Raw genomic sequence first — 25,781 nt, 5'->3', positions numbered from 1 at the left:
CTTTGAAAGAGTCCCCAAGTACAGTGGCAAAAACCATCAAGCGCTACAAAGAAACTGGCTCACATGAGGACCGCCCCAGGAAAGGAAGACCAAGAGTCACCTCCTCTGCGGAGGATAAGTTCATCTGAGTCACAAGCCTCAGAAATCGCAGGTTAACAGCAGCTCAGATTAGAGACCAGGTCAATGCCACACAGAGTTCTAGCAGCAGACACATCTCTACAACAACTGTTAAGAGGAGACTTTGTGCAGCAGGCCTTCATGGTAAAATAGCTGCTAGCAAACCACTGCTAAGGACAGGCAACAAGCAGAAGAGACTTGTTTGGGCTAAATAACACAAGGATTGGACATTAGACCAGTGGAAATCTGTGCTTTGGTCTGATGAGTCCAAATTTGAGATCTTTGGTTCCAACGACAGTGTCTTTGTGAGAAGCAGAAAAGGTGAACGGATGGACTCTACATGCCTGGTTCCCACCGTGAAGCATGGAGGAGGAGGTGTGATGGTGTGGGGGTGCTTTGCTGGTGACACTGTTGGGGATTTATTCAAAATTGCAGTCATACTGAACCAGCATGGCTACCACAGCATCTTGCAGCGGCATGCTATTCCATCCGGTTTGCGTTTAGTTGGACCATCTTTTATTTTTCAACAGGAAAATGACCCCAAACACACCTCCAGGCTGTGTAAGGGCTATTTGACCAAGAGGGACAGTGATGGGGTGCTACACCAGATGACCTGGCCTCCACAGTCACCAGACCTGAACCCAATCGAGATGGTTTGGGGTGAGCTGGACCGCAGAGTGAAGGCAAAAGGGCCAACAAGTGCTAAGCATCTCTGGGAACTGCTTCAAGACTGTTGGAAGACCATTTCCGGTGACTACCTCTTGAAGCTCATCAAGAGAATGCCAAGAGTGTGCAAAGCAGTAATCAAAGCAAAAGGTGGCTACTTTGAAGAACCTAGAATATAAGACATATTTTCAGTTGTTTCACACTTTTTTGTTAATTATATAATTCCACATGTGTTACTTCATAGTTTTGATGCCTTCAGAGTGAATCTACAATTTTCATGGTCATGAAAATAAAGAAAACTCTTTGAATGAGAAGGTGTGTCCAAACTTTTGGTCTGTACTGTGTATATATATATATATATATATATATATATATATATATATATATATATATATTTTTTATTCAGCTCAGATATTGAATCGACATTGGAATATTTATATGTAGAGGGGCTTGCTGGATTCAGACATTATCTAAAACCCTGTAGGACATGAAACAATAATGTTTTATTAACTTCGTAATATTCCTCTGCTCACAACCAATGGTATCTGTAGATTTACAGTGGTCCAAGTCTATTTATACCAAAGATATCAGTCACCTGTCCTGTCCCATTGCTCCAAATGGCAAATGTTTTTTTGGTGGTCGAAGAGCAATAATAGACTGAGCCGTATTATTACCCTGAAATGCAGATTATCAATACAAATGGTAACTATGGTCTGTAGACTGGTGAGCTACTCTACCGCTGTAGTTGTAAAGGTGTGTTAACCCTGCCATATGACTGCAGCCAAACCGGTATGGGAATGATGGACAACGAGGCAGGATAATCTTGGCATCAGTTGCTGTACACAGCGTGCACCTCTTATCATTGTCTCTGGTCTGTGAAAGTATTTAAATATATGTGTCTCAGTAATAACATATAGTGACAAGCAGCCTGGCTGTAATAAGACATTACGTGCGAACGGCCAAGCCATCTTCCAAGGGAGTTAATCCTTCCAACCCCAGACTGGAGCTCCATGTTTGTCATCTCCATAAACAAGTCAAGGTTTTTCATGTTTTTGGAGTCTTTTCTTGGAATAGAAGATGAGATTTTTTGTTCACTTAAATATAGATGTGCATGGACCCCAAATGCTGTGATGGATAGTGTTTATGAAGGTCTTATCTGATTGTCTGCTGCTCGCAATATTACGCACAAAACAGCTTTTCTCCACTTGTGTGGTTCTCCATAAGATGTGGCTTGACATGACACCTCTTTGACTTGCAGTTTCATCTTGTCCACCATCTCTACAAATAACAAGGTCATCATTTCAAAAGCTAACTAGTTACTTTTATTATAAAAGCCCTGGGGGCTTTATTCCGGTAATGTTCATTCTTTCCACATTTCTGCATTGTCTTCCAGTTTCTCAACATTAAAGATTTCAATGCAGTTATTGGTCATGGAGTTTTTACAGTTAAAATGGAGGTGCTATAAAAAAATCCTTACAAATCTAAACACACATTACTTGTCAACATCTCATATGCCAAACCTATACATTTAAAAATCAATTATCAGGTTCATAACTAATATTCATCCTTTAAAGGTAATCTGTCAGTATTATCAACCCTATTAAGTCATCTATATAGGCATGTAGTTCATAAGAAGCTGATATCTGCTATCAAATGTTTTATTATGTAAATGAGCTGTTAAGATCTATGGGCCGGACATAGATCTCTCTGAGAATCTGCCTCCACAGCTTATTTTAAATGAAAGGAGGCATTACCAGTATGAGACATGTAATGACAGACAGTCTGCTCTCCCAGTCATTCAAAATAAGCTCTGTAGGCAAATCCTAAGGGAGATCTATGTCCTGCCCATAGATCTTAACAGCTCATTTACATATTTTAAAAAAAATGTGGATTTCTTTGGAATAAGACATCAGATCGCAGATGTCAAGGCATCCTTTTTTTCATCTTTCTATGACCTGCATGCCCATATAGACGGCTTAGGAGAATTGATCCTATTGACAGATGCACCTTAAACCTGAAGCATCTTTCTTTTCAATGTCACCAAGCATTGATCTTGACAATGTAGACAGATAGGCAAACATTAGGATATATAAATATATTGGAATGTACAAAGTATACATTAGCCAATGAATAAAAGAAGGACCACACTCTCCGGGCTTGTGAAGAGAAAACTTGCTGCTTTATTGGCACATGTAAAACATTCTGGCCGGGGGAGTGAGAGCAGGTGTGAGCAGTGAGCTTACAACGGCCGTTTCGTGCTAAACCAGTGCTTCAACGGGTCAATTTGTGAAAGGATGTGACGGCTTGAAAAAGATCTCGTCACTAAGTTACTCCTCCTTCCACAGCTGCTGCCAAATGACGTGAATACATAAAACAATTAAAAACAATATTTTGCATACACGGAAAGCGCAAAATAAGAAATATACATGGGAAAATACTCATGAACACATGATTATAACTGGATTTTTCTGTTACATATGATCTTTTTGTCAAATATTATTTAACATTATTAAATAAACTTCTAATCTCTCCGTACTTGTTTTAAATATAAAGGACGTGTTCCTCTTATTAGGTAACCAGGATTTTATTATCTAAAACTAGTCTACAATCCCATATGGGCAGACTTTGAGAGTATTAATCTGAAAACCCCTATTATGATATATGTACAAATCATACCCAATATTTCTTCGTGTCTTATTGTACATAACCATACTGATCAAAGAGAATCTGAACAAGTATCCCTAAATAACAAGAAAATATGCATATATGTCCCTGAATGGAAGTATATATCAGAAAACACCCACAACCAAGATATACAAATAACGGACAACATGTCCCAGGACTGACAATGAGAAATCAAGAATCTATACATATGGGATTATTCATAGAAAAATGGACATGTCCACCCTGTCATTGAAACCAGTGGGGCCCATGGCACGTGTGTCCATAATCCACCTGGATTCATGACTGAGCAACAATTTATGCAAATCCCCCCTCCGTGGGGGTAATATCACTTTCTCTAGTCCAGCAAATGTTAGGACATTTGGGTCACCTCTTTGTATTTCTTTGATGTGATTAAGCGGGGGACCCCCTTTCCAGTCACAATAGATTTAAAATGCTCCCTAAAACGCATATATAAGGGGCGTATAGTTTTGCCTATGTAATAATATCTGCATGGACAAAAGATGCCGTATACCACAAAATCCATTTTACATGAGATAAACTCTGAGACTACGTGGCTGACTGCTCCCATGCGTATGGTGCGATCTGTAATCTACAATATGAACAATGTTCACTCCTAAAATTGCCTTTTGGGATCCCCGCACTTAACCTATTATTGTGATCTTTCCAATACAATTCTTAACCAAAATGTCCCTTAATCTTGTGCTGTGTCTGCACGAAATCAGTGGTCCTTTAGAGACCATCTCCACTAATTCTTTATCCCTTTCTAGGATGTGCCAGATTTTTCTGATGGACGCGCAAATTTGGCGGTCCATTGGGCCATATTGGAAGCAAAACGTAAACCTCCTCTCCTTTTCCTTCACTGGATTATCTCTGACCAATATTCCTTCTCTAGATTTACATTCCCCATCTACTCTATCAAGTGCAGATTTAAGCAGTGTACTGGGGTACCCTCTCTGTCTGAGCCTGCCATATAAATCATTAGATTGTGTTGTGTAGCCCTCTCTTGTATTATTAATCCGCCGTTCTCTTAAGAACTGGCTGTATGGTAGGGATTTTTTAGTATATGGTGGATGGAAACTTTCATGATGCAGCATGGAATTTGTCGCAGTGGGTTTCCTAAATACTGAAGTACGGATAGTGCCATCTACAATTTCCACTAATACATCCAGGAACTTTAATTGTAAGCCACCAAACACATATGTGAACAACATATTCATCATGTTGGTGTTGTTAAGTTGTGCTACAAACGTCTCAAAAGTCTCTCTAGGGCCATCCCAAACAATGAAAATGTCGTCGACATATCTAAGATATAATCTTATGTGTGTGAGAAAACTTATTCACAGCATAAATAAATTTCTCCTCAAATAAACCAAGAAATAAATTAGCAAAAGTGCATGCTGCCGGAGTCCCCATGGCAGTTCCGACAGGTCTCACTGAACATAAATGCATTTTGTGTGAGTATGAAATAAACTCCATCAGACACAAAATCAATGAAATTCTGTTCTTTATCAATAGTGTTCAGAATTTCCCTGACTGCTTCCACACCCAGTTTCTGAGTAATTCTCGTGTATAAATTTTTGACGCCTATGGACGCCAAAGAAAAACTGGGTTGCCAAGTGAACTTCTGTATTATGTTCAGGAAAGCATTAGTGTCCTTAATATAAGAAGCGATATGTTTCAATAATGGGCGTAACAACCAATCAATGTACTGGGATAGGGGTTCCGTGATGGATCCTACTCCAGACACTATGGGGCGCCCAGGTGGACAAGTACCTGACTTGTGAATTTTTGGTACGTGGTACCAGTCGGGTCGGGAACTCCGGCAGCAGCTTCTCTGCTTTCTTCTGTGAAATAACGTTCCTGCTGACGTTTTTTCTCAAAAAGACCTCAAATCGCTACTGTATTTATGGGTCGGATCTTTTTGTAATTTAGTATAAGTGACAGCATCTGATCACTGCTTGTCGGCTTCAGCTAAATACATAGTTTTGGGTAGCAGCACCATGTTGCCACCCTTATCCGAGGGTCTCACAATAGTACCTGCCCAACCTTTAATTTCTTTGAGCGCTTGCTTTTCCACAACTGTTAACTTAGATGGAGCTCTGGGGTAAATGGCAGCCTCCATATCCTTAATAACCTGCATCTCAAACAGGACAATTAAGCTACCAGAAGAGGGAGGTGTTATGTACTGTGATGGAAACCCTCCTGTCAATGGACCATCTGCACTGTGTGAGCTAGTACCAATCCCTGCTTGTGAATCAGTGAGACCTAATAGTAATGCTGCATCCGCTCTCCCTGCCATAAATCCCAGTATACATTAGTACAAGTAGAGAATTGTATGACTACAGGATTAGAATGAACGGTTTGTTTATAGTCTGTAACTATGGAAACCTATTTAGCGCTGCATAGGTGCCACATACTCAAAACTGTAGGCAATGATGAATTGGAATAAAATTGACAAATTGAGCTGTTACACCCACATCAGTATAGAAGTTATAATCCATCCTGTGGAATGGCGCTAACATTTTCTTAATGAAATATACCATTAATTTACAATATAAAACATTTCCCTTTATTGAGGATGTCAGATGTAATGTGGTATATAGGGGTGACTGATATGTATTTACATCTCTGGTCTCTTGCTCGCTTCACCAGCAAGCTATTGCCTTGCACCATTGATCGGTGTTAGGCTATGTGCACACGCTGCGGTTTTTGCTGCAGTTCCGCTGCGGTTTTGGCCCTGCGGAACTGCAGCAGTTCCGCAGACATGGTACAGTACCATGTAACCCTATGGGTTTTCAAAAACGCTGCGTTTTTTTCCGCGCGGTTTTGCTGCGGGTTTTTTTCTGCAGCATGTCAATTGTTTCTGCGGATTCTGCTGCGGTTTCACACTTTTAACATAGTAGAGATGTGAAACCGCAGGGCAAAACCGCAGGCCAAACTGCAGGAAAACTGCAGGTCACTTTACCTGCGGTTCCGTGGGGAAAAACCCACAGGTGAATCTGCAGTGTGTGCACATAGCCTTAGAGAACACGCCTCGTGCATCTTCCACCCAGCGCTTATTACTAACGAGCTTCGGCTCCAGCCACTGGACGACAGTGATGTACTGTTCAGAATCGGGGTGTAATCACGGTGATAGAGGGTCGCCCACTCTGCCATATTTTTGTATTGACTGTTATTAAAAAGGTCAACAAATTAATCACTCCGTTTAGTAATGCAAATTCCGCTTCTGGCATTTTCAGCAAAATAACTTCTAGTCGTTGCTTGAAAAAAAAGAACTTGATTGCTTTTTAATTATTCAGGGAAATTGTTTTTGATGGGTTGTCTCTTTCTTTAAGGTCTTAACCGCTCGGCTTCTGGAATGGTGAACACCGGTAGCGATTGAGGGGATATAGTAATGAATAATTGATAGTGATGAGGCAAGTAATGGTGCGGACCGAGACAGAGATGAATAGATTCCAGGTGTAAACACTGTGCTGCTCTGCTTTATTAAACCTTTAGAGCAAAGGTCAGAATAATCAAGTCAAGTGCTTTCTTCCTGGAAAAATTTAATATGAAAGGGGATAATTAAGATGTGAGAACTAGTGATGAGCGAACATGCTTGAATAAGGTGTTACCTGAACATGCTCGTGTGCAAACCGAGTGTCTTTGGCGTGCTCGAAAAATATGTACAGGGATTGCCTGTTTTTCAAGCGCGCCAAAGATAGTCGGGTTAGCATCATAGAATGTTAGAGTTGTAAGGGACCTCCAGGGTTATCGTATCCAACTCCCTGCCCAATGCAGGATTCACTAAAACATCTGAGACAGATGTCTGTCCAGCCTCTGTTTGAAGACTTCCATTGAAAGAAAACTTGCCACCTCTCGTGGCAGCCTGTTCCACTCATTGATCACCCTCACCTTTGACTCATTGTCAAAAAGTTTTTTCTAATATTTCAGTTTCATCCCATTGCCTCTCATTAGAGATGGGCGAACCCGAACAGTAAAGTTCGACGTCTGTACCGAACACCTACTCTTGGGCACAGACACCGAACACGGTCTTCACCAGTAAGTCCGTGTTAGTTTGGTTTCGGCTTTCCGAACACCGGGTTTTTGTCATGCTGTCATGTGCATGACAGCGTGACAAACACCGCTTCTGATCGGCAGTGAGATCATCCCCGCCGGTCAAAGAGCCGCGGTTCCCCACTCTGTCAAAAGACAGCGTGAGCGCTCAGCTGTGATCGGAGGTATAAAGTTTACCTCCGGTCACTGGTGTCAGCTGATGGGACTACTGCTCCCATCATCCGGCGCCTGCTGCCACTATTAACAGCGAGAGCAGGAGAGGCTGATGGGAGTATTCAATAGCAGACTCCTGCACTGTAAGTAGATGATGATGATGATGATGATGATGATGATGATGATGATAATAATAATGAAACGGCGTGGGTTCCCCTATGTTTTTGTTAACCAGCCAGGCAAAACTCATAGCTGGGGACAACATTTAGCTATCAGCTTCAGCAAGTCTGGTTATTAAGAATAAAGGGGTCCCATGTTTGGTGCTTTGCTCGGCTCTTCTTGATGTCACCTTTGTATTGTCAGGTGACAACAAGCCCACGGATTAGTAATGGAGAGATGTCTAGAAGACACCTATCCATTACTAATCCTATAATTACATGGTAAATAAAGACACCAGCCAGAATAAAGTCTATTTGAAATAAAACAAAACACAGTTTTACTTTTTTTATTTAAAAATAACAAACACAGTTATACTCACCTAATGCCTATTCCACTCGTCTTCTGTAATAAAACAAAAATAAAAAAAAACAACAATATCCCTCACCTCTCAGTCTTTCTGTCCCATGCCAGAATCCATGTTTGGGGAGTAAATAGTTTTCAACCTGGATGGTGCCAAGATGCGACTGTCCAGGCTGAGAACCACTGGTGACTGAAGTGCTGCGAGCGCTGCCTCAGTGACCAGCGGTGACATCTTCAAGGTTATCTTTGGTCAGTAAGGGTATGTGTACATGGTGCGGATTCTGCTGCTGTTCCGCAGCGTTTCTGCATCTGTGGGTCCGCAGCAGATTCTGCTGCGTTGTACAGTACCTTTAATTCCTATGGAAATTAAAAAACGCTGTGCACATGCTGCGGATTTTTCCGCGCGGTTTTGCTGCGGTTTACAATCCGCAGCATGTCAATTGTTTGGTGCAGAAATGCTGCAGTTTTACACCTCATCCATTATGAGGTGTAAAACCGCAGGGCAAAACCGCAGATAAACCGCAGGACTTTTGTCCTGCGGATTTACCTGCGTTTTTTCTACAAAATCCGCACACCCAAAAAACTACGTGTGCACATAGCCTGAGGCTGTGTTCCCAGCCGGGGTGAACTTCGGTGACCTTGATGAGATCTCCGCTAGCGCCATGAGTTTTAACATCCACCACATTTATCATTGTACTGGCTGAAGAGCCCGGCGCTGCCTGGGCATAGTAACTAACTACGGTTAGTTATAACAAATTATAATGATTATATCTATATATATAAAGCTGAGTGTAGAACGCCACCCACTCCGCATAGACACATTCACTATAATAGGGTAGTATATGTGTTGAAGTACGTGGTAGTGTGTGGCGCATTTTGTGTGTGTGTTCATATCCCCGTGTGTGGTGAGTATCCCATGTCAGGGCCCCACCTTAGCAACTGTACGGTATATACTCTTTGGCGCCATCGCTCTCATTCTTTAAGTCCCCCTTGTTCACATCTGGCAGCTGTCAATTTGCCTCCAACACTTTTCCTTTCACTTTTCCCCATTATGTAGATAGGGGCAAAATTGTTTGGTGAATTGGAACGCGTGGGGTTAAAATTTCGCCTCACAACATAGCCTATGACGCTCTCGGCGTCCAGACATGTGACTGTGCCAAATTTTGTGGCTGTAGCTGCGACGGTGCGGATGCCAATCCTGGACATACATGCATACATATATACATACACACCCACATTGAGCTTTATATTTTAGATTAGGAAAAATCAGCAATACAGGGGAATATAAGAAATACTGTGATATATCTTATCAGAGAAATATGCTTTTCTCCATAGGAGCCACTTCATCCACTCCTTTCATCTCGTGAGCTTGTTATCCACATTGAAAAAAAAAAACGCTCAGTGAGAGTGAACTTTTTGACAGTGAGGGGGTAATCAATAAATGAAACAGGCTGCCACGAAAGGTTGTGACTGAGTTCTCACACAATGGAAGTCTTCAAACACAAACTGGACAGAAATCTGTCTGAGATGATTTAGTGAATCCCACATTGAGCAGGGGGTTGGACATGATGACCCTGGAGGTCCCTTCCATTTCTAAAATTCTATGATTCAAATCTGTCTTGGTTAAAGCAAGATGGACTGTTAGCACAATGAGGCATCACGTTACACCTTATACTTGATGGAGACAGTTGGGAGAGAATTAGTAAGGGGCACTTTGCACAATGTAAAGGGCCAGTCACACTAAGAGATATCGCTAGCAATATCGCTATAACTAGTGACGTTATAGCGATATTGCTAGCGATATCTCTGTGTCTGATACTTACCTCCGACCGGCTCCCCCGCTGGTTATCGCTGATCGCGCGAGAACGTTCAGGACTGTTTCTCGTCGTCAGCTTCCTGCGGCGCTTCCTGTGGAGAGACGAGCGACGAGCGTGGAGCCGGGCGGGAGGACGCAGGATCGCCTAGTGTGACAGGTAAGTATCGACCCCCGACCCCTGCGATTTCGCTAGTGAGATCTGCCTGTGTGGCAGCTCACTAGCGACCACTTAGCGATGTACCAGCGATCCTGACCGCGTCATATCGCTGGTCGGGATCGCTGGTACATCGCTAAGTGTGACAGTACCATAAGGCAACCAAAAACAGGCTGTTTCAAGTAAATGTGCTGTATTCACAGGCACACAGCTCATTACTACTATTTCATGTGATAAGCTAGTTTCTACCCACCAGATCTGAGGCAACTGAAATTTAGAGATAGATCTTGCAAATGGCAAAACTGGTGACAAAATGAAGGATGCAACTCATGTAATGGTCAGAAATAGTGTTATCCTCATGAACACGCACATGGTTATTCTAAAAAGCTACTTGGAGAAAAAAAAAACAGAACACTTAAAAGAAGTCAGTGGTTTGGGGATTTAGCTGTCTAGGTAACAGTATTGCTGGTGTTGAGCTCCTTCAGAAAAAACTATTTGTGTTTGTAGTTTTCATATTAGGCCAGAAAAAAATAAGCTATAGGTATGCTTCTTTTCTTTGGTTATTATATTTGTACTTTCTTACTGTAGCAATTGACAATCCATCACCATTTGTGGAGGAGATACATAAATGTTTAATACTAAACCCTGAGAGTTTGAGACCAAGTCTTTTTTTCCCCACATAAAACAGTCCAGAAAGAGTTTTGAATGCAGAAAGTTTTCTTTCAATATCTGAACATTTTGTATTGTAGGTGTTTTGACAGTTATATGCTTTAGTAAGAGGATTTTATATGTAATACATTTTAGAAACATTGCATGGGAATATGACTTTCTGTGAGTTTAGACATATACAGATGGAAATTAGGCTTATCTTTTTCCAAAAATTAGTTAGATAGCCTATTTGGGCTAATGGGATAATACAGTATACCCTCTGTTGAGTAGGGAAAAAAAGGAACAAATGTGACCATAAAGTTCAATACAAAAAATTTGTGAAAAAATTGTATTAACAATTCAGGTGAAAACATGTATAAAAACAGTAATAATCAAGGACACACCCAGACAGTAGAAGACCGATGTCCAGAGGAAGGAGATGTTATATACAAATTCATTTAAGAACAAAAAATATATATAGTCCATGTAGAAAAAATGACAAAAATGTAGCACACTCCTAAGATGATGTCACTAGCATGTTTTAAAGGCCAAAATGTATGGCCAAAATGCGGTGCCACAAAGCATAAATGCAAGTGCAGGTAGGGTTTGCAATAGTATTTCAGAACTAATGGTCTATGTTCTCAAGTGAAGAAGCTATGCCGATATGTGGCACATGATCATCAGTCATGCATACTATGGCTTATAAGTCCCAAGTGTAGCCATATTTTTTATTTGTGGTCAGTGCCACCACAGGGGCTAAGAGCGCCGAAATGTATGGGTAAAGAAATGGTTAAACTTACGTATAAGATTTCCTCATGTGGGTGGTGTCCACCCCGACGCACATTTTGGCTCAACCGCCTTTGACCCCCGTGACTAAGGCGGTTGACTCGAAACGCGCGTTGCCCATCCTCTACAAAGTCCAATATAAACTTATCACTCTCACCCACAAAGCGCTCTTCCATTTTGCACCATAAATCTTCTCCCTCATCTCTATCACCCTACCTGTGCTCTATGTTCCGCTAATGACCTAAAACTAACATCCTTGATAATCCAGACCTCCCATTCCAGTCTCCAAGACTTCTCTCGTTCTGCTCCAGTTCATGCCCTACCCAGGACAATTCTATTAATAACCAATACTTACAGTTTTAAGCGTGTGCTAAAAATGCATTTGTTTAGACTGGCCTATCACCTCACCTTATCTAGCTTTTTCTGTTTTGCCCTTACTAAATTCTCCTCCAACTCTGGTCTCTCATAGCATCTGTTTAAACAGCTTCCATGCACTTAACAACCCCCTGTACCTGTACTGTACAGATACTGACTTGTGACCGGTCCATGCAGCGTTATGTGAATACCCTATTTATTACATTGATGGCTGGACCATACAATACAAGCACTTTTTACCATTTACCTTTCTTGTCTCTGTTTCCTTATACATTGTGTGCTTGCGAGCTGGACCCTCACTTCTCTTGGTATCTGTTGAATTATGTGTTACTCTGTAATGTCTTTATTGTTTGTACACGTGTTCTCTGAATTCTAGGTGCTGCGGAATATTTTGGCACTATAGAAATAAAAATTATAACTAGGCTAGGTGGGCAGAGATTCAGCAGAGCGGAGGGACAAGAGAGAAGAAGGCGACAATCAGCCTAGGTGGGAGGACATTCAGCAGCAGGGAGGAGGACACTGAGGAGCTGCCAACCAGGCTTGGTAGGTGAAGACTCAGCAGTAACACGGAGGGAGGAACATTGAAGAGCTGTCAGTCGGGCTAGATAGGCAGAGATTTACATGTAGCAGGGAGAAGGGGGATTGAAAATCTGTTAAACAGGCTTGGTGGCGATGTATTCTGCAGTATCAGGGAGGAGACCACTGAGTAGCTGTCATTCAGGCTAGGTGGGCAGAGATTCAGCAACAGCAGAAATGAGAGACACAGAGTAGCTATCAACAAGGCTAAGTGGGCAAAAATAAAGCAGCAGCAAAGAGTAGAGACAGAGGACTCATCAATCAGGCTAGGTAGGCAGAGATTCATGAGTAGCAAGTAGGACACTGACGAGCTGTCAATCGGACTACGTGGGTGGAGATTCATCAGTAGCAGAGAGAGGAGTACACTGAGGAGCTGTAAGTCTGGCTAGATGAGTAGAGATTGACTAGTTGCTGGAAGTAGGGACATTGAGGAGCTGTCAACTGGACTAAGTGGATGGAAATTCAGTAGCAGCAGAAGGAGGGACATAAAGATCAAACAGGCTATGCTGGAGGAGATTGAAGAGTAGCCAGGAGGACACTGAGGCGCTAACAATCGGGCTAGGTGGACAGAGGTTTAAGAGCAGCAACGAGGAGGGGCTTTGAGGAGCTGTCAATCAAGCTAGGAACATAAACTTTCAAAAATAATTATATAGCCATTGTGACATGGATTATAGAAATATCACAAGTCTAAAGGTACTGTCACACTAAACGATCGCACCAGCGATCACGACAACGACACGACCTGGGAGAGATCGTTAGAACATCGCTATATGATCGTTAGTTAGCTTCCAAACAGGAAGATCTCATAAACGACACATCTGCGATCAGCGATCTGTATAACGACCTCGGGGGTCGTTGGGACCTGTCACACAGCATGTATTGTTAAAGACCCAGACCTAGATAGGCGTGATTGAGCGCATCATTTTCCACTCCCCTCAACCCAGATTGGTCATCACTATATGGCACGGTATGGCATGACTGTTGCTGTCACAGCTCTCGCTTTGTGATTGGACGACAGAGTAATAAAGGACGACGCAATAGCGCTCCCTTTCATTGTTCTCGAGCGCTGTGGTTACCTTAATGCGTCCTGCCCGCCTTCTGTGATTCAAGACCTGAGATCCATTGTGTGGCGCTGCTGCGTTCGCCCTCGATTCATTGATTCCATCTGGATCTCCATACAGTCTTGTAAGGTAGGCACTTATTTTTATAATTTTTTTATTTTAACATTTTTTCGTGTCATTAACATTTTTGAATTACATGTTTGTTTAGCAGCCTTGGTAGTTTTCCTTCCACCGCCCTCCGCTATCACATATCTATCTCGGACCTTTTTTTTTTTCTGCCGCGCCCACCATTACTGTGTTGTTGGCTATCACTGTAATTTTTTTTTTTGGGGCCAGCCATGTTATTTCTGCCGCGTCAATTTCTTGTCAGCTTTTTTACTTGTCGTCTATCTCTGTGATTTTTTGGTGCAGCAAATTTTTTTTCTGCTGCGCCCACCACTGCCTTTTTCTGCAGCTGTGTAAACTGTTGTTGTCCATCTAATTTTTTTTTTGGGTGGCAGGCAGCCATTTTAGTTTCAGCCGTGCCCATCTCCGCCATTTTATGATCCTAGGTGTGTTATAAGTTGTTGGTAATGTACGCATTTTAATTTATCCTATTTTTTAATAAAACAAATGTTTCTATTAGTATTGTGCCATTTTAACATTATCCTTTCATTATTACAGATGGCTGATAAGCACGAATTCCTGCGGGACTTCATAGAGATTTACCGCACGATGCCTTGCTTATGGAGAATAAAGTCGGCTGATTATAGTAACCGACTTAAAAAGAAGGAGGCCTACCAAAAACTTGTCGAGCTTACAAAACAACATTACCCCAGTGAGCCAGCGGATGAAGCATCGGTTAAAAAAAGGATTCAGGCCATACGCACAGTGTACCGAAAAGAAGTGAACAAAGTCGAGAATTCAACCAAGTCGGGAGCGGGGTCGGAGGATGTTTATGTGCCGAAACTTTGGTACTTCGAACTTCTCTCTTTCACAAGGGACCAAGAAGTTCCGAGAAAAATGGCATCTATCTTGGCCCCGGACCCATTGATCCAGCATGACTCCCCTGTCGGTGATGTAAGTACCTTGATTTTACAACTCATAGTAATGTACGTGGCCATTAGGAATAGAATTTATGAATAATTAAGGAAACATTGACACAATAGCAGACGTTATCCCGTAACGTAATGATAATTGATCTAGCTTTACGCTAGATGCCTACCTATTTGACATACCGTTGAAGGACAAATTAAAAACCATTGATACAACCCCCTTTATTCATCTTGTAGCTGTATTTGGCTGTTGTGAAGGTATATTTCTTTTGCTTGTGATGTAACATGTATTTTCTGTTCCCATAGGACACAGAAGAGGCTGGCATTTCTACACCCATAATCACGCCAGAGCAACACAGCTTCGCATCTACGACACAAGAGGAGGAAACAGAGACACCATCCCCATCTGCACCATCCGCCTCTGTGCCGAGGCAACTGACATTTTCCGGGCGCAAAAGGAAGGCCCCCACCTCGGAGACACCACAATTTATTGAACTGGCAAAAAAAGTTTTAACTACACCTCAGAACCTGACCGGCTTTGCGTTCTATGCAAATGAAAAGCTGCCAACACTAGACCCAGTTCAGCGTCTCCATGCAGAAAGGCTTATGCTACAAGTTTTGAGTGAAGCCTCAATGGGGAAACTTACAGACACAATAGCTTTCATGGACAGACGTCAGTACCCCCAAAACGCTTGGCCGCAGAATCCTGAGACTCCAGAGCCTACAATGTGGAGGGAGCATCCGCCAAACCAAGGCCATGTTCCTGCACCTTATTATTTAACTCCGCCTAGGCACCGTGTAAATGAAAAAGATCCATATTTTTTACAATTGTAGTTGTGCCAATTTGTTTTTTAGAAAATTTTGTTTTGTATATAGTTTTACATTTTTTTAATTATTCAAATTGTTTAATTTTTTTAAAAAATAAAAATGTAATATTTTACATGAATTGTGGTGTCGTTTACTTGCCTTTGTTTCGTATTAGAACATTGATGTTAACAACACTTAAAAGATGGCTGTGCACATGAACATCTTTTACTAAAAGTAATATCCAGCCACGTATATAATCAGAAAATATTTAAATTTTTATTTCTGATATATTTAGAAACTCTTTTTTTTAACATCTTTTACAACATCAGAAACAAGGGGGTTTAACAAAAAAACATAAATAAACCTAAAAAAAAAAAAAATTACTGGCTACTGCCACCCTCTTGTACACCCGCCAAGAACCTCTCCAGCATCACTCCGTGAACGTCCATGGCTGCCAGAGTGACAGCCATAGCTGCTCTCATCCGCCGGTGAGAAGCCAGCAGTGCCTGTGCTGTGGGTATTTCTGTGGATGAAAAGAATGTAAAATGTAAACCTGGCAACTATAGAGACAGTAGAAACAAAAGGTACATGGCTTTTGTTTTTATCCTTACGGTATTGGGTCGGAACAGTTCTTTCTGGGGAGGGGCTAATAGCCCACCCTAAAGCACTGGCACCAACGGCTATGAGAAAAAAAAATGGAAATTTTACACGGCAACACTTCCTCCTTTCCAGAGACAAAAGTTTAAGAACCCCTTTTTTTGTTATTTCATTTTTAAAAATAAATGTCTTTACTTACCGGATGGAGAGGCCACATCTATATCCTGGAGTGATGCTGGAGATGGGCTTGAAGCGGGCAAAGGGGTAGGTGGTGACCCTGTTTGATCCATCGTTGATGCTGGGGCTGTTGGCTCATCCTGCGATGGCGGGCTTGATGGTAATGGTGGTTCTACAGATATGGAAAACAATCCATGGATATCTGCATGTTAAATGCTGTTTTTAATTGAAACCAAAAAAAAAAAAAAAAGGATATTGTTCTGCGAGATGCTACATCGTCACCGTTATTTGAATAAGAACACTTGAATAATAACAATAATTTATGTTATTCTCCACAGTGCAAGCTCATGTTTATTTTGTAAAAATAAAGGAAAATATTATTCAAAATTCATTTCACTTTCACTTTCACTTCAACACATTGCTATGTCCCAGCATAACCACATGGCATTTTGCAAACTGTTAACAACTGAACAGTTAGCGAATGCTGAACGTGCAATCTGAGATATGAAGCGTTAACGCACACGTTAATAGACAACATACAACTTAAAAGAAATTTTTCTCATATTCTGTCAAAAACACTCACCCTCTTCAATTTGGTTGTCGGACCTGATATTTGCTATGCGCTGGCTGGAGCGGTAGCGCAGATCTGCGAGTTTTTTTCGTATCTGCGTCGTACTGCGCTCGACCCCAAACCTGCGCATGAGGCCTCTTTTAATTTTTTTCAACACCCTCTTCTTATGAAGCATGGGCCGGACGTGTGTGGTGCAATCATAGTCCCTTGCGTCGATTTCCTGGATCAAGAATCGAACCTCAGGCTCTCCCCAGGGTACAGAACGCCTGGAAGCCATATTGTTTAGAATAATTTTTTCTAGGCCGCTGTAACGCCGCCCACGCATGCGTCATGACGTCACGGCGAACGGGAACGCAGATGCGTCATAGTCCCACAGCCTCTTTGAGATCGCACCTGAGATGCATATGTGTGGGCTTAACCTCATTTTTCCTTATGCCCATTGCTCACTCCGCAACAATCACACCACCTGTTTTGCCCTCCCCCACATAACTCCCCCCTCACCATCACCTCCACCTCATTCGGAGTTATGTCCTCAGTACTGTCCCTCCCCATCTCAACCCTCTTGTTTTTTGCCTTCTCGATATTAATACCCCCTCCCCATCACACCTCTGAATAAACACAACACAAAATTGAAATTTTTTTTTTTTTTTTTTTTTATTAGCACAAACTTTTAAACAGGATAACCAAGCAATCTTTACATAACTATATTTGATGCTGCCAACTCACAGCACCAGGCCCGTTGAAGTATTGGCAGTACTTATCTCGGCTGGCCTTTGCATCGTCCTTGGTCCTGCCTTGATTGACAGGTCGAAGTCCTGCAATAGCGGGATCATTCTCACGCCATTCTCCGAGCACCACGTCACCATTGCTGTCTGAGTCCATGAAGCCTGGCGGACTGTAGGCTGCAGCATCGCGTTGTCGTAAAAAATTGTGCAGCACGCAACAGGCCAACACCACGGAGTCTATGGATTCCAGCTTCATGTTTATTGGAGTGTGGAAAACCCTGAAGCGGTTGGCCATGATTCCGAACGCATTCTCAACAACGCGGCGTGCCCTTGACAGCCTGTAATTAAAAATACGCCTTTCCTCCGTCAGAGTCTTTAGTGGGTACGGCTTCACAAGATGCGCATGAAGGGGGAAGGCTTCATCGCCCACAAACACAAAGTTAAGATTGGCGGTGGTGTCCATGTTGGTTGGCAAGTGCAGTTCAGAGTTCTTCAAGCGTTCACCAAAAATAGTGTGCTCCAAAACGCCTCCGTCCGAAACCCTCCCGTTCATGCCAACATCAACGTTTATAAATTCATAATTTGCGTTCACAAGGGCCATGAGGATCACACTGAAGTAGCCCTTGTAGTTGTAGAAATAACTTCCGCTGTTGGCTGGTTGTGTGATGCGCACATGTTTGCCATCCAAGGCACCACCACAGTTAGGGAACTGCCAAATACGTTCAAAATCAGATGCAATTTTTTTCCATTCCGCCGCGGATTTAGGAAAAGGCATGTAGCTCCGTATCCTGTGGACGATGGCGTTGCATGTCTCTGGGATTAACACGCTGAGGAGTGATCGGGAAACAGCTGCTGAAAATTGCAAGTCTTTCATTGAACGTCCGGTTGCCAGAAATCGCAGTGTGACAGCCAAACGTTCCTCTGCCGAAACAGCTGCACGCATCCGTGTATCCTGCCGTTCAATGAGTGGCCTCACACATTCCAGTAGGAGCTTAAATGAATCCTCCGACATCCGTAGATAATTGCGGAAATCCTGCGGATTCTTCTCCTGTAAGGCTGGTTTCACATTAGCGCTTTTTCAGCGCACGCACGGCCGGGGGTAGCTCCGCCCCCGAGCCGGCTCTCTGCCCGGCGTGCCTGCCCCTTGCTTGTAGCGCCGCCTACTAGCGGACAGCGGCGCCTGCGATCGGCGCACCCTATCTTTAGCATAGGGTGCGCAGATCGTGCGCAGGCCGTGCGCTAGTTGCGCTTTGACCTGCGCTGCGCACTTTTGACGGTGCGCCGTGCGCGCCAAAATCAAACTTTTCGGATTTTGGCGCGCACGGCGCACCGTCAAAAGTGCCCAGCGCAGGTCAAAGCGCAACTAGCGCACGGCCTGCGCACGATCTGCGCACCCTATGCTAAAGATAGGGTGCGCCGATCGCAGGCGCCGCTGTCCGCTAGTAGGCGGCACTACAAGCAAGGGGCGGGCACGCCGGGCAGAGAGCCGGCTCGGGGGCGGAGCTACCCCCGGCCGTGCGTGCGCTGAAAAAGCGCTAATGTGAAACCGGCCTAACTCCCTCACTAGATGCATGTGGGTGAATTTGGACCGCTGCTCAAGCCATTCTCTGGTCCACATGCGACGCTTTCGTTTGGAGTGCCTCTCTTCCACCCGCGCCTCTTCTTGTCGATCGCCCTCCATCAGTAAAGCTGCTGCCACAATCACACGTTCCGCGGTGGACATGTACATTATGTGCAACCTTCCCGGTAAAAGGAATAGAAAAGTTATTTAGAAAGTTTAAAAAAAAAAATTAATAGAGGATCAAATATTACAAAAAGATTTACTCACAAAGCAACAAAAATCAAACAATAGATGCGGTTTGCACTGCTAAAAGAAAAAACATTAGATATAACAAATTGTAATAAGATTAAAATAGTTTAAAAATGGGAACAAAACAAACAAAATATATGTACCTTGCTAAGGAAATCCAGAAAACCAGATGGTAGAAATGCCAAAGATGAATCGCAGTTGTGACTCCGACAGAATCCAAAACCAGCCTCACACGATACTATACTCAGCACGCACAAAGGACCAGAATGAGGTGTAATCCAAGCGCAATGGAACAATAGATGGGGACGCACTGTGACGTTTTCATTTATTGCTGGGGTGATGTAGTGGCCACCAATCGGTGCTGAGGGGCGTTATTACAAATGAAACCTAGTCCCGCCTCCGCCGCTGACATATGAGTCGCCAACGAGATCGCTCGTCGTTCATAACAGGGGTCAAACACAACGATTCAGGCACACCAGCGGGACGCCAACGATCAAAATACGGTCCTGAACGTTCGTGCACGATCAGCGACATCGCAGCGGGGGCCACGTCGCCACAACATGTCACACGCAGCGACATCGTCAGCGATGTCGCTGCTGCGTCAAAAAATCGAGGTCGCTTAAGCGATATCGCGAGCGATCTCGCTTAGTGTGACATACCCTTTAGACATCGATTTTATAATGCGTGCAGTTTTAACCATGAAATGAAATGTGGGGATAGATCCTTTTTGAAAAGTTTCTTTGTAAATACTTTGAATATTTCTTTTTAAACAAAAGTACCAGAAGTTTTTAGGCTTAGTTCACACTGGGCGTTTTTTTATGCGTGTATTTTTTTATACACTTTTTTTATGCTAATTTTCAGCTGCGTTTTTTAGTACCAGCTGTGTCTGAGATTTCAGAAATCTCATGCACACCGCTTGTTTATTTTTGTCATCAGTATGTTGTGCTTTGCAAGTCACTTCTTTTAGCGTTTTTTACCCACTGTATTGAAAATGAAATGCATGAAAAAAGGCACCAAAACTGCAGCAAAAAATGCAGCAAAACATGCGTTTTAGCCGCAGCTTCTTTTCTGCCAAGCACTTAGGTTTTGCTGCAGGAAAAAAAATGCCACAAAAACGCCCAGTGTGAACTTAGCCCTAAAAATACTTTCTGATGAATTTAGGAAAGGGGAATGGAGGCAGGGTTTCATGCATGGTTTCCACTAGTATATAATGGTAGGCGTAGTAATTCTCCAGATCTCCACTTGTTGACAGAACTAAAAGCTTGCACAGTACTTAAAGCTTGCACAGTACAAGAAAAAATAGCTTTATCTATGGTCGAGAGACTATAGATGCAAAGCAGAGAAAGGTCCTTGGCATTTCCAGCTGGCGATCCTCCACACAATGCTCGTTCCGGAGCCTGCCTGTCACATTTGCTTTCATAGAAAGGTCACATGTACAGGCTCTCCACATCGTCGGTGGACTTGCTTTGTGTACTAATACTAAGTATCTTTGTAGGGAGCCTTTTCTTTCCTTTTTCTAGTGTGAAAGGACTCAAAAGAGGTCACTGGTCCACAGCATACAGCTGCTTCCCCCTCTTAACTCCTAGTGCAACCACATTGACTGTCACATCCACGGAGAGCGAGCTGTATACTCCAGAGAATAAGATTAAAGTTCAGTCCCGTCCGGTAAACTCTGACAATTAATATGAATAGCAGCAGTCAGCAATTATTAGGAGCAAAGCAGGAGATGAAAATCCAATTTATCAGGAGCCTTGCACATTTTGGCGGCACAGACAATAGAAACACTTAGCCGACACAGACTAGGTGTCGCAAAGGCCAATTTAAAGGAAAATTGATGTTAAAAGATTTCTAAGTCTGTTTATGCTTTCTACCGTAAGTCGTCTTTGTGAGTCCCTTGTTTGTGAGCACACAGACTTACATTACAATCTACAGATGTTTATACATCCTGTAATTCAGATTGTGATGGCACTTATTACTTATATCTAGTCTTCCAGTAGTTAACAGAACCTTTGAAAAATTTTAGGCAGGTGTGAAAAAAAATTTTGTTAAGTAAGAATTGCTTTAAAAAATAGAAGTGGTAATAGTTTATTTTTTTATCGATAAAAGGCAAAGTGAATGAGCAATAAAAATTATAAATCACATCAATATTTGGTGACCACCCTTTGCCTTCAAAACATCATAAATTCTTCTAGGATACTTAAACATAGTTTTTGGAGAAACTTGGCAGGGAGGTTATGCCAAACATGTTGGAAAACTAACTAAAGATCTTCTATGGATGTCGATTTGCAAATCCTTCTTGTAAATCTAGCCAGACTGGATGATGTTGAGATCAGGGCTCTGTGGAGGCTATATGATCAGTTCTCTGAGTTCTTCTTTACCCTGAAGACTCTTAATGACATTAGCTGTATGTTTTGGGTTCATTGTCCTGCTGCAGAATAAATTTGGTGCATCTACCTATATTATCAGCATTGAGGACACCATTAACCCCTTTCCTACATTAGACAGACTATTCCGTCCACGTGACCTGGAACCTAAGTCCCAAGGACAGAATAGTACGTCATAGCGATCAGGGGAGCAGAGCGCAGGCATGAGGAAACCTGTGCAGCGCCTGTGGCAGATCGCTGATCTGTCACAGCAATCTGTGATGTGTCGGATCAGCGATCTGTCACATGACAGTGATGTCCCCCCGGGACAGTGTAATAAAGTTAAAAAAAAAAAAAAAGTGTAAAAATAATTTACAAAAAATCGCTAAATTTTTTAAAAAAATATTCCCTAATAAACTCATTTTTTGAAAACAAACAAACAAAAGTACACATATTTGGTATCGCCGCGTCTGTAACGACCCGCCCTATAAAACTGTTCCATTAGTTAACCCCTTTATTGAACTCCTTAAAAAATAAAAATAAAAAACGAAGCAAAAAATAATGCTTTATCATACCACCAAACAAAAAGTGCAATAACGCGCGATCAAAAAGACAGATATAAATAACAATGGTACCGCTGAAAACGTCATCTTGTCCCACAAAAAATGAGCTGCCACACAGCATCATCAGCGAAAAAATATAAAGTTTTATAGCTCGCAGAATAAAGCGATGCAAAAATAACTATTTTTTATATAAAATTGTTTTCAGTGCATAAAAGCACCAAAACATAAAAAAAGACAAATTAGGTATCGCTGTAACCGTAGACCCGAAGAATAAAGCCGCCTTATCAACTTTACCACACACGGAACGGTGTAAACGCACCCCCCAAAAGAAATTCATGAAATGCTGGTTTTTGTTCATTCTGCGTCCCAAAAATCGGAATAAAAAGCGATCAAAAAATGTCACGTGCCTGACAAAGGTACCAATGGAAACGTCAACTTGTTTCGCAAAAAATAAGACCTCACATGACTCGGTGGGTCAAAATATGGAAAAATTATAGCTCTCAAAATGTGGTGATGCATAAACTATTTTTACAATAAAAAGCGTCTTTTAGCGTGTGACAGCTGCCAAACATAAAAACCTGCCATAAATAGTAAATCAAACCCCACCCTTATCACCCCCTTAGTTAGGGAAAAATAATAAAATTAAAAAAAAAAAATGTATTTATTTCCATTTTTCCCATTAGGGTTAGGGCTAGGGTTGGAGTTAGAATTGGGGGGCTTCCACTGTTTTGGCACATCAGGGGCTTTCCAAACGCGACATGGTGTCCGATCTCAATTCCTGCCAAAAAAGTCAAATGGCGCTGCTTCCCTTCCGAGCTCTGCCATGTGCCCAAATAGTGGTTAACCCCCACATATGGGGTATCAGCGTACTCAGGACAAATTGCACAATAACTTTTGGGGTCCTGTTACCCTTGGGAAAATAAAAATTGGGGGTGAAAAGATCATTATTTTGGAAAAAATATGATTTTTTTAATTGTATGGCTGTACGTTATAAACTTCTGTGAAGCCCTTGGGGGTTCAAAGTGCTCACCACATATCTAGATAAGTTCCTTGGGGGGGCTCTAGTTTCCAAAATGGGGTCACTTGTGGGGGGTTTCCACTGTTTAGGCACATCAGGAGCTTTCCAAACGTGACATGACACCTCATCTGATTTCCAGCCAATTTTGCAGTGAAAAAGTCAAACGACGCTCCTTCCCTTCCGAGCTCTGCCATGCGCCGAAACAGTGGTTCCCCCCCACATATCAGGTGTCAGCGTACTCAGGACAAATTGCACAATAACTTTTACAGTCTAATTTCTCCTGTTACCCTTGGTAAAATAAAAAAATTGAACCTGAAGTAATTTTTTTTGTGAAAAAAGTTAAATGTTCATTTTTTTTAAAACATTCAAAAAATTACTGTGATGCACCTGGAGGGTTAATGAACTTCTTGAATGTGGTTTTGATCACCTTGAGCACCAGTTTTTAGAATGGTGTCACTTTTGGGTATTTTCTATCATATAGACCCCTCAAAGTGACTTCAAATGTGATGTGGTCCCTAAAAATAAAATGGTGTTGTAAAAATGAGAAATCTCTGGTCAACTTTTAACCCTTATAACTTCCTAACAAAAAAAAATTTTGGTTCCCAAATTGTGCTGATGTAAAGTAAGCATATGAGAAATGGTACTTATTAAGTTTTTTGTGTGCCATATCTCTGTGATTTAAGAGCATAGAAATTCAAATTTGGAAAATTGCAAAATTTTTTTCCAAATTTTCATTTTTTTCACAAATAAATGCAAGTTATATGAATGAAATTTTACCACTATCATGAAGTACAATATGTCACGAGAAAACAATGTCTAAATCACCGGGATCCCTGGTAGCGTTTCAGAGTTATTACCTCATAAAGGGACAGTGGTCAGAATTGTAAAAATTGGCCCGGGCATTAACATGCAAACCATCCTTGGGAGTAAAGGGGTTAATCCCAAGCAAGTCCTGAACTCTACTTGCCGAAATTTAGTTCCATATTTGCTTGGACCATCAATCATTCCTCAATGTTCTTGCAAACTCTCATTATTGTGCCGCTCTCCAGCCCTTCAGAGATCGAATTGCCTTTTGTTAAAGCCAAATATTTCACATCTTGAGTCATGACCCATCAGTCTAGAGCACCTGCTGCTCTTTTTCTGCTCCCCAGTTCCTATGTTTTTCATGTCTACCAGTTCCTATGTTTTTCATGTCTAAGGTAGGGCTTTTGGGCTGTAATTTTTCCATGAAGACCACTTCTGGCCAGACTTCTCCAAACAGTAGAAAAGTGTAGTTGGGTCCTTAAGATTGCTGCCAGTTCTGAGCCAATGGCATCTCTGGATATCGTCCATTTTAATTTGGCAGTAAGCATAATGTGTCTTTCATCTGCTGTACTAAGTTTCATTGGCTTTCCACAGAATCTGTGGATCTCAGCAATGGCCAATTCTTGATGTTTCTTCAAAACCGTTTGATCAGCACATATAGAATCCCCAGTCTGCTGTGAAATCTTTCCCTGGGGGAGACCTTGCTGAAGCACTTTAACTACCTTGTGTCTTGATTCTGCGCTCAGTCTTACCATGGTGTATGACCTGTTACATGAAACGGTCTTCTACAGCCTCACGTTGTAGCAGAGTTTGGCTATTCCTCATCCAGTTTTAAGCATCCTACACAGCTATTTCTGTTTCAGTTTATGACTGATTTGAACATATGAAAATGTTGATCATTATCATCTTTTTGGCATGATTGGTTACTCATACACCTGACTATAATTCTAAAATCCCTGACATTGTACTAGTGGAACATGAAGAATTGATGCGGTTTTGAAGGCAAATGGCGGTCACCAATTACTGATGTGATTTAGATTTCTCTTTTGTTCATTCTCTTTTGTTCTTTTTGTTAATTGAGAATAATAAACTGTTAGCTTTCTGTTTTTCAAACCACTTTTACTCTGGAGCAATTTTTCCTCATCTGCCTAAAAGATTTGCACAGTAGTTTCTCTATACATGGCCAGCATCTGTGTCAATTACTGCACCCATCTATGCACTGTCAAACTTAGTTTCCCTGTCCATTCAGTGCCAAGCAGAGTGTGCCCTTCTATCCTGTGCTAGTCGTAATGCGTTCTTCTATTTTGTGCCAGACACAGCACAGTGTAGACAAACTCGACAAAGAACAACCGTGTTCGAAATGGGTTGCATGCTGACCATCCTGTCTTTGATTTTTTTAACTGTGATGGAATAAAGACAACACTTAATAGTTTACCAGGAGCTGGAACATCTCCTTTTTCCACAGCACAGTGTACCCTTTTATTTGGTACTAGGCATGTCATGCCTTTCCATTTAGTGCCAGACACAGTTTGATTTGTTATACAGTTACAGAATTTGATTGCTTTCCACATAGTCATTCTCATTGTCATCGACAGTGTGCCTATCTACACATTGTCAAGCACATTGTTCCATGCTATACAGTGCCAGCCACCCTTTTCCTTAATTTTTACAGTGCCAGACGTAGTGTGGCCTTCCATACA

General features: G+C 42.1%; 2 protein-coding genes across 6 annotated transcripts in view; both read left to right on the top strand.

Moving 5' to 3' along the window:
• Window positions 1-25,781, top strand: part of SLC39A11 (solute carrier family 39 member 11) — a 641,085-nt gene that overhangs the window by 336,339 nt on the left and 278,965 nt on the right. The gene's annotated exons all lie outside the window — the stretch shown is intronic.
• Window positions 13,706-15,525, top strand: LOC141072910 (uncharacterized). Its single transcript, XM_073560148.1, has 2 exons — window positions 13,706-14,671; window positions 14,953-15,525. The coding sequence occupies exons 1-2, from the start codon at window positions 14,225-14,227 to the stop codon at window positions 15,478-15,480; spliced, it is 975 nt and encodes a 324-aa protein (XP_073416249.1). The 5' UTR covers window positions 13,706-14,224; the 3' UTR covers window positions 15,481-15,525.

The sequence above is a fragment of the Dendrobates tinctorius genome, unplaced genomic scaffold, assembly GCF_039654945.1.
Source record: "Dendrobates tinctorius isolate UK_male_01 unplaced genomic scaffold, ASM3965494v1 ptg000014l, whole genome shotgun sequence".
Taxonomy (NCBI): domain Eukaryota; kingdom Metazoa; phylum Chordata; class Amphibia; order Anura; family Dendrobatidae; genus Dendrobates; species Dendrobates tinctorius.
Note: the sequence above shows the minus strand (reverse complement) of the source record. Positions and strands in the feature narration are given on the sequence as shown.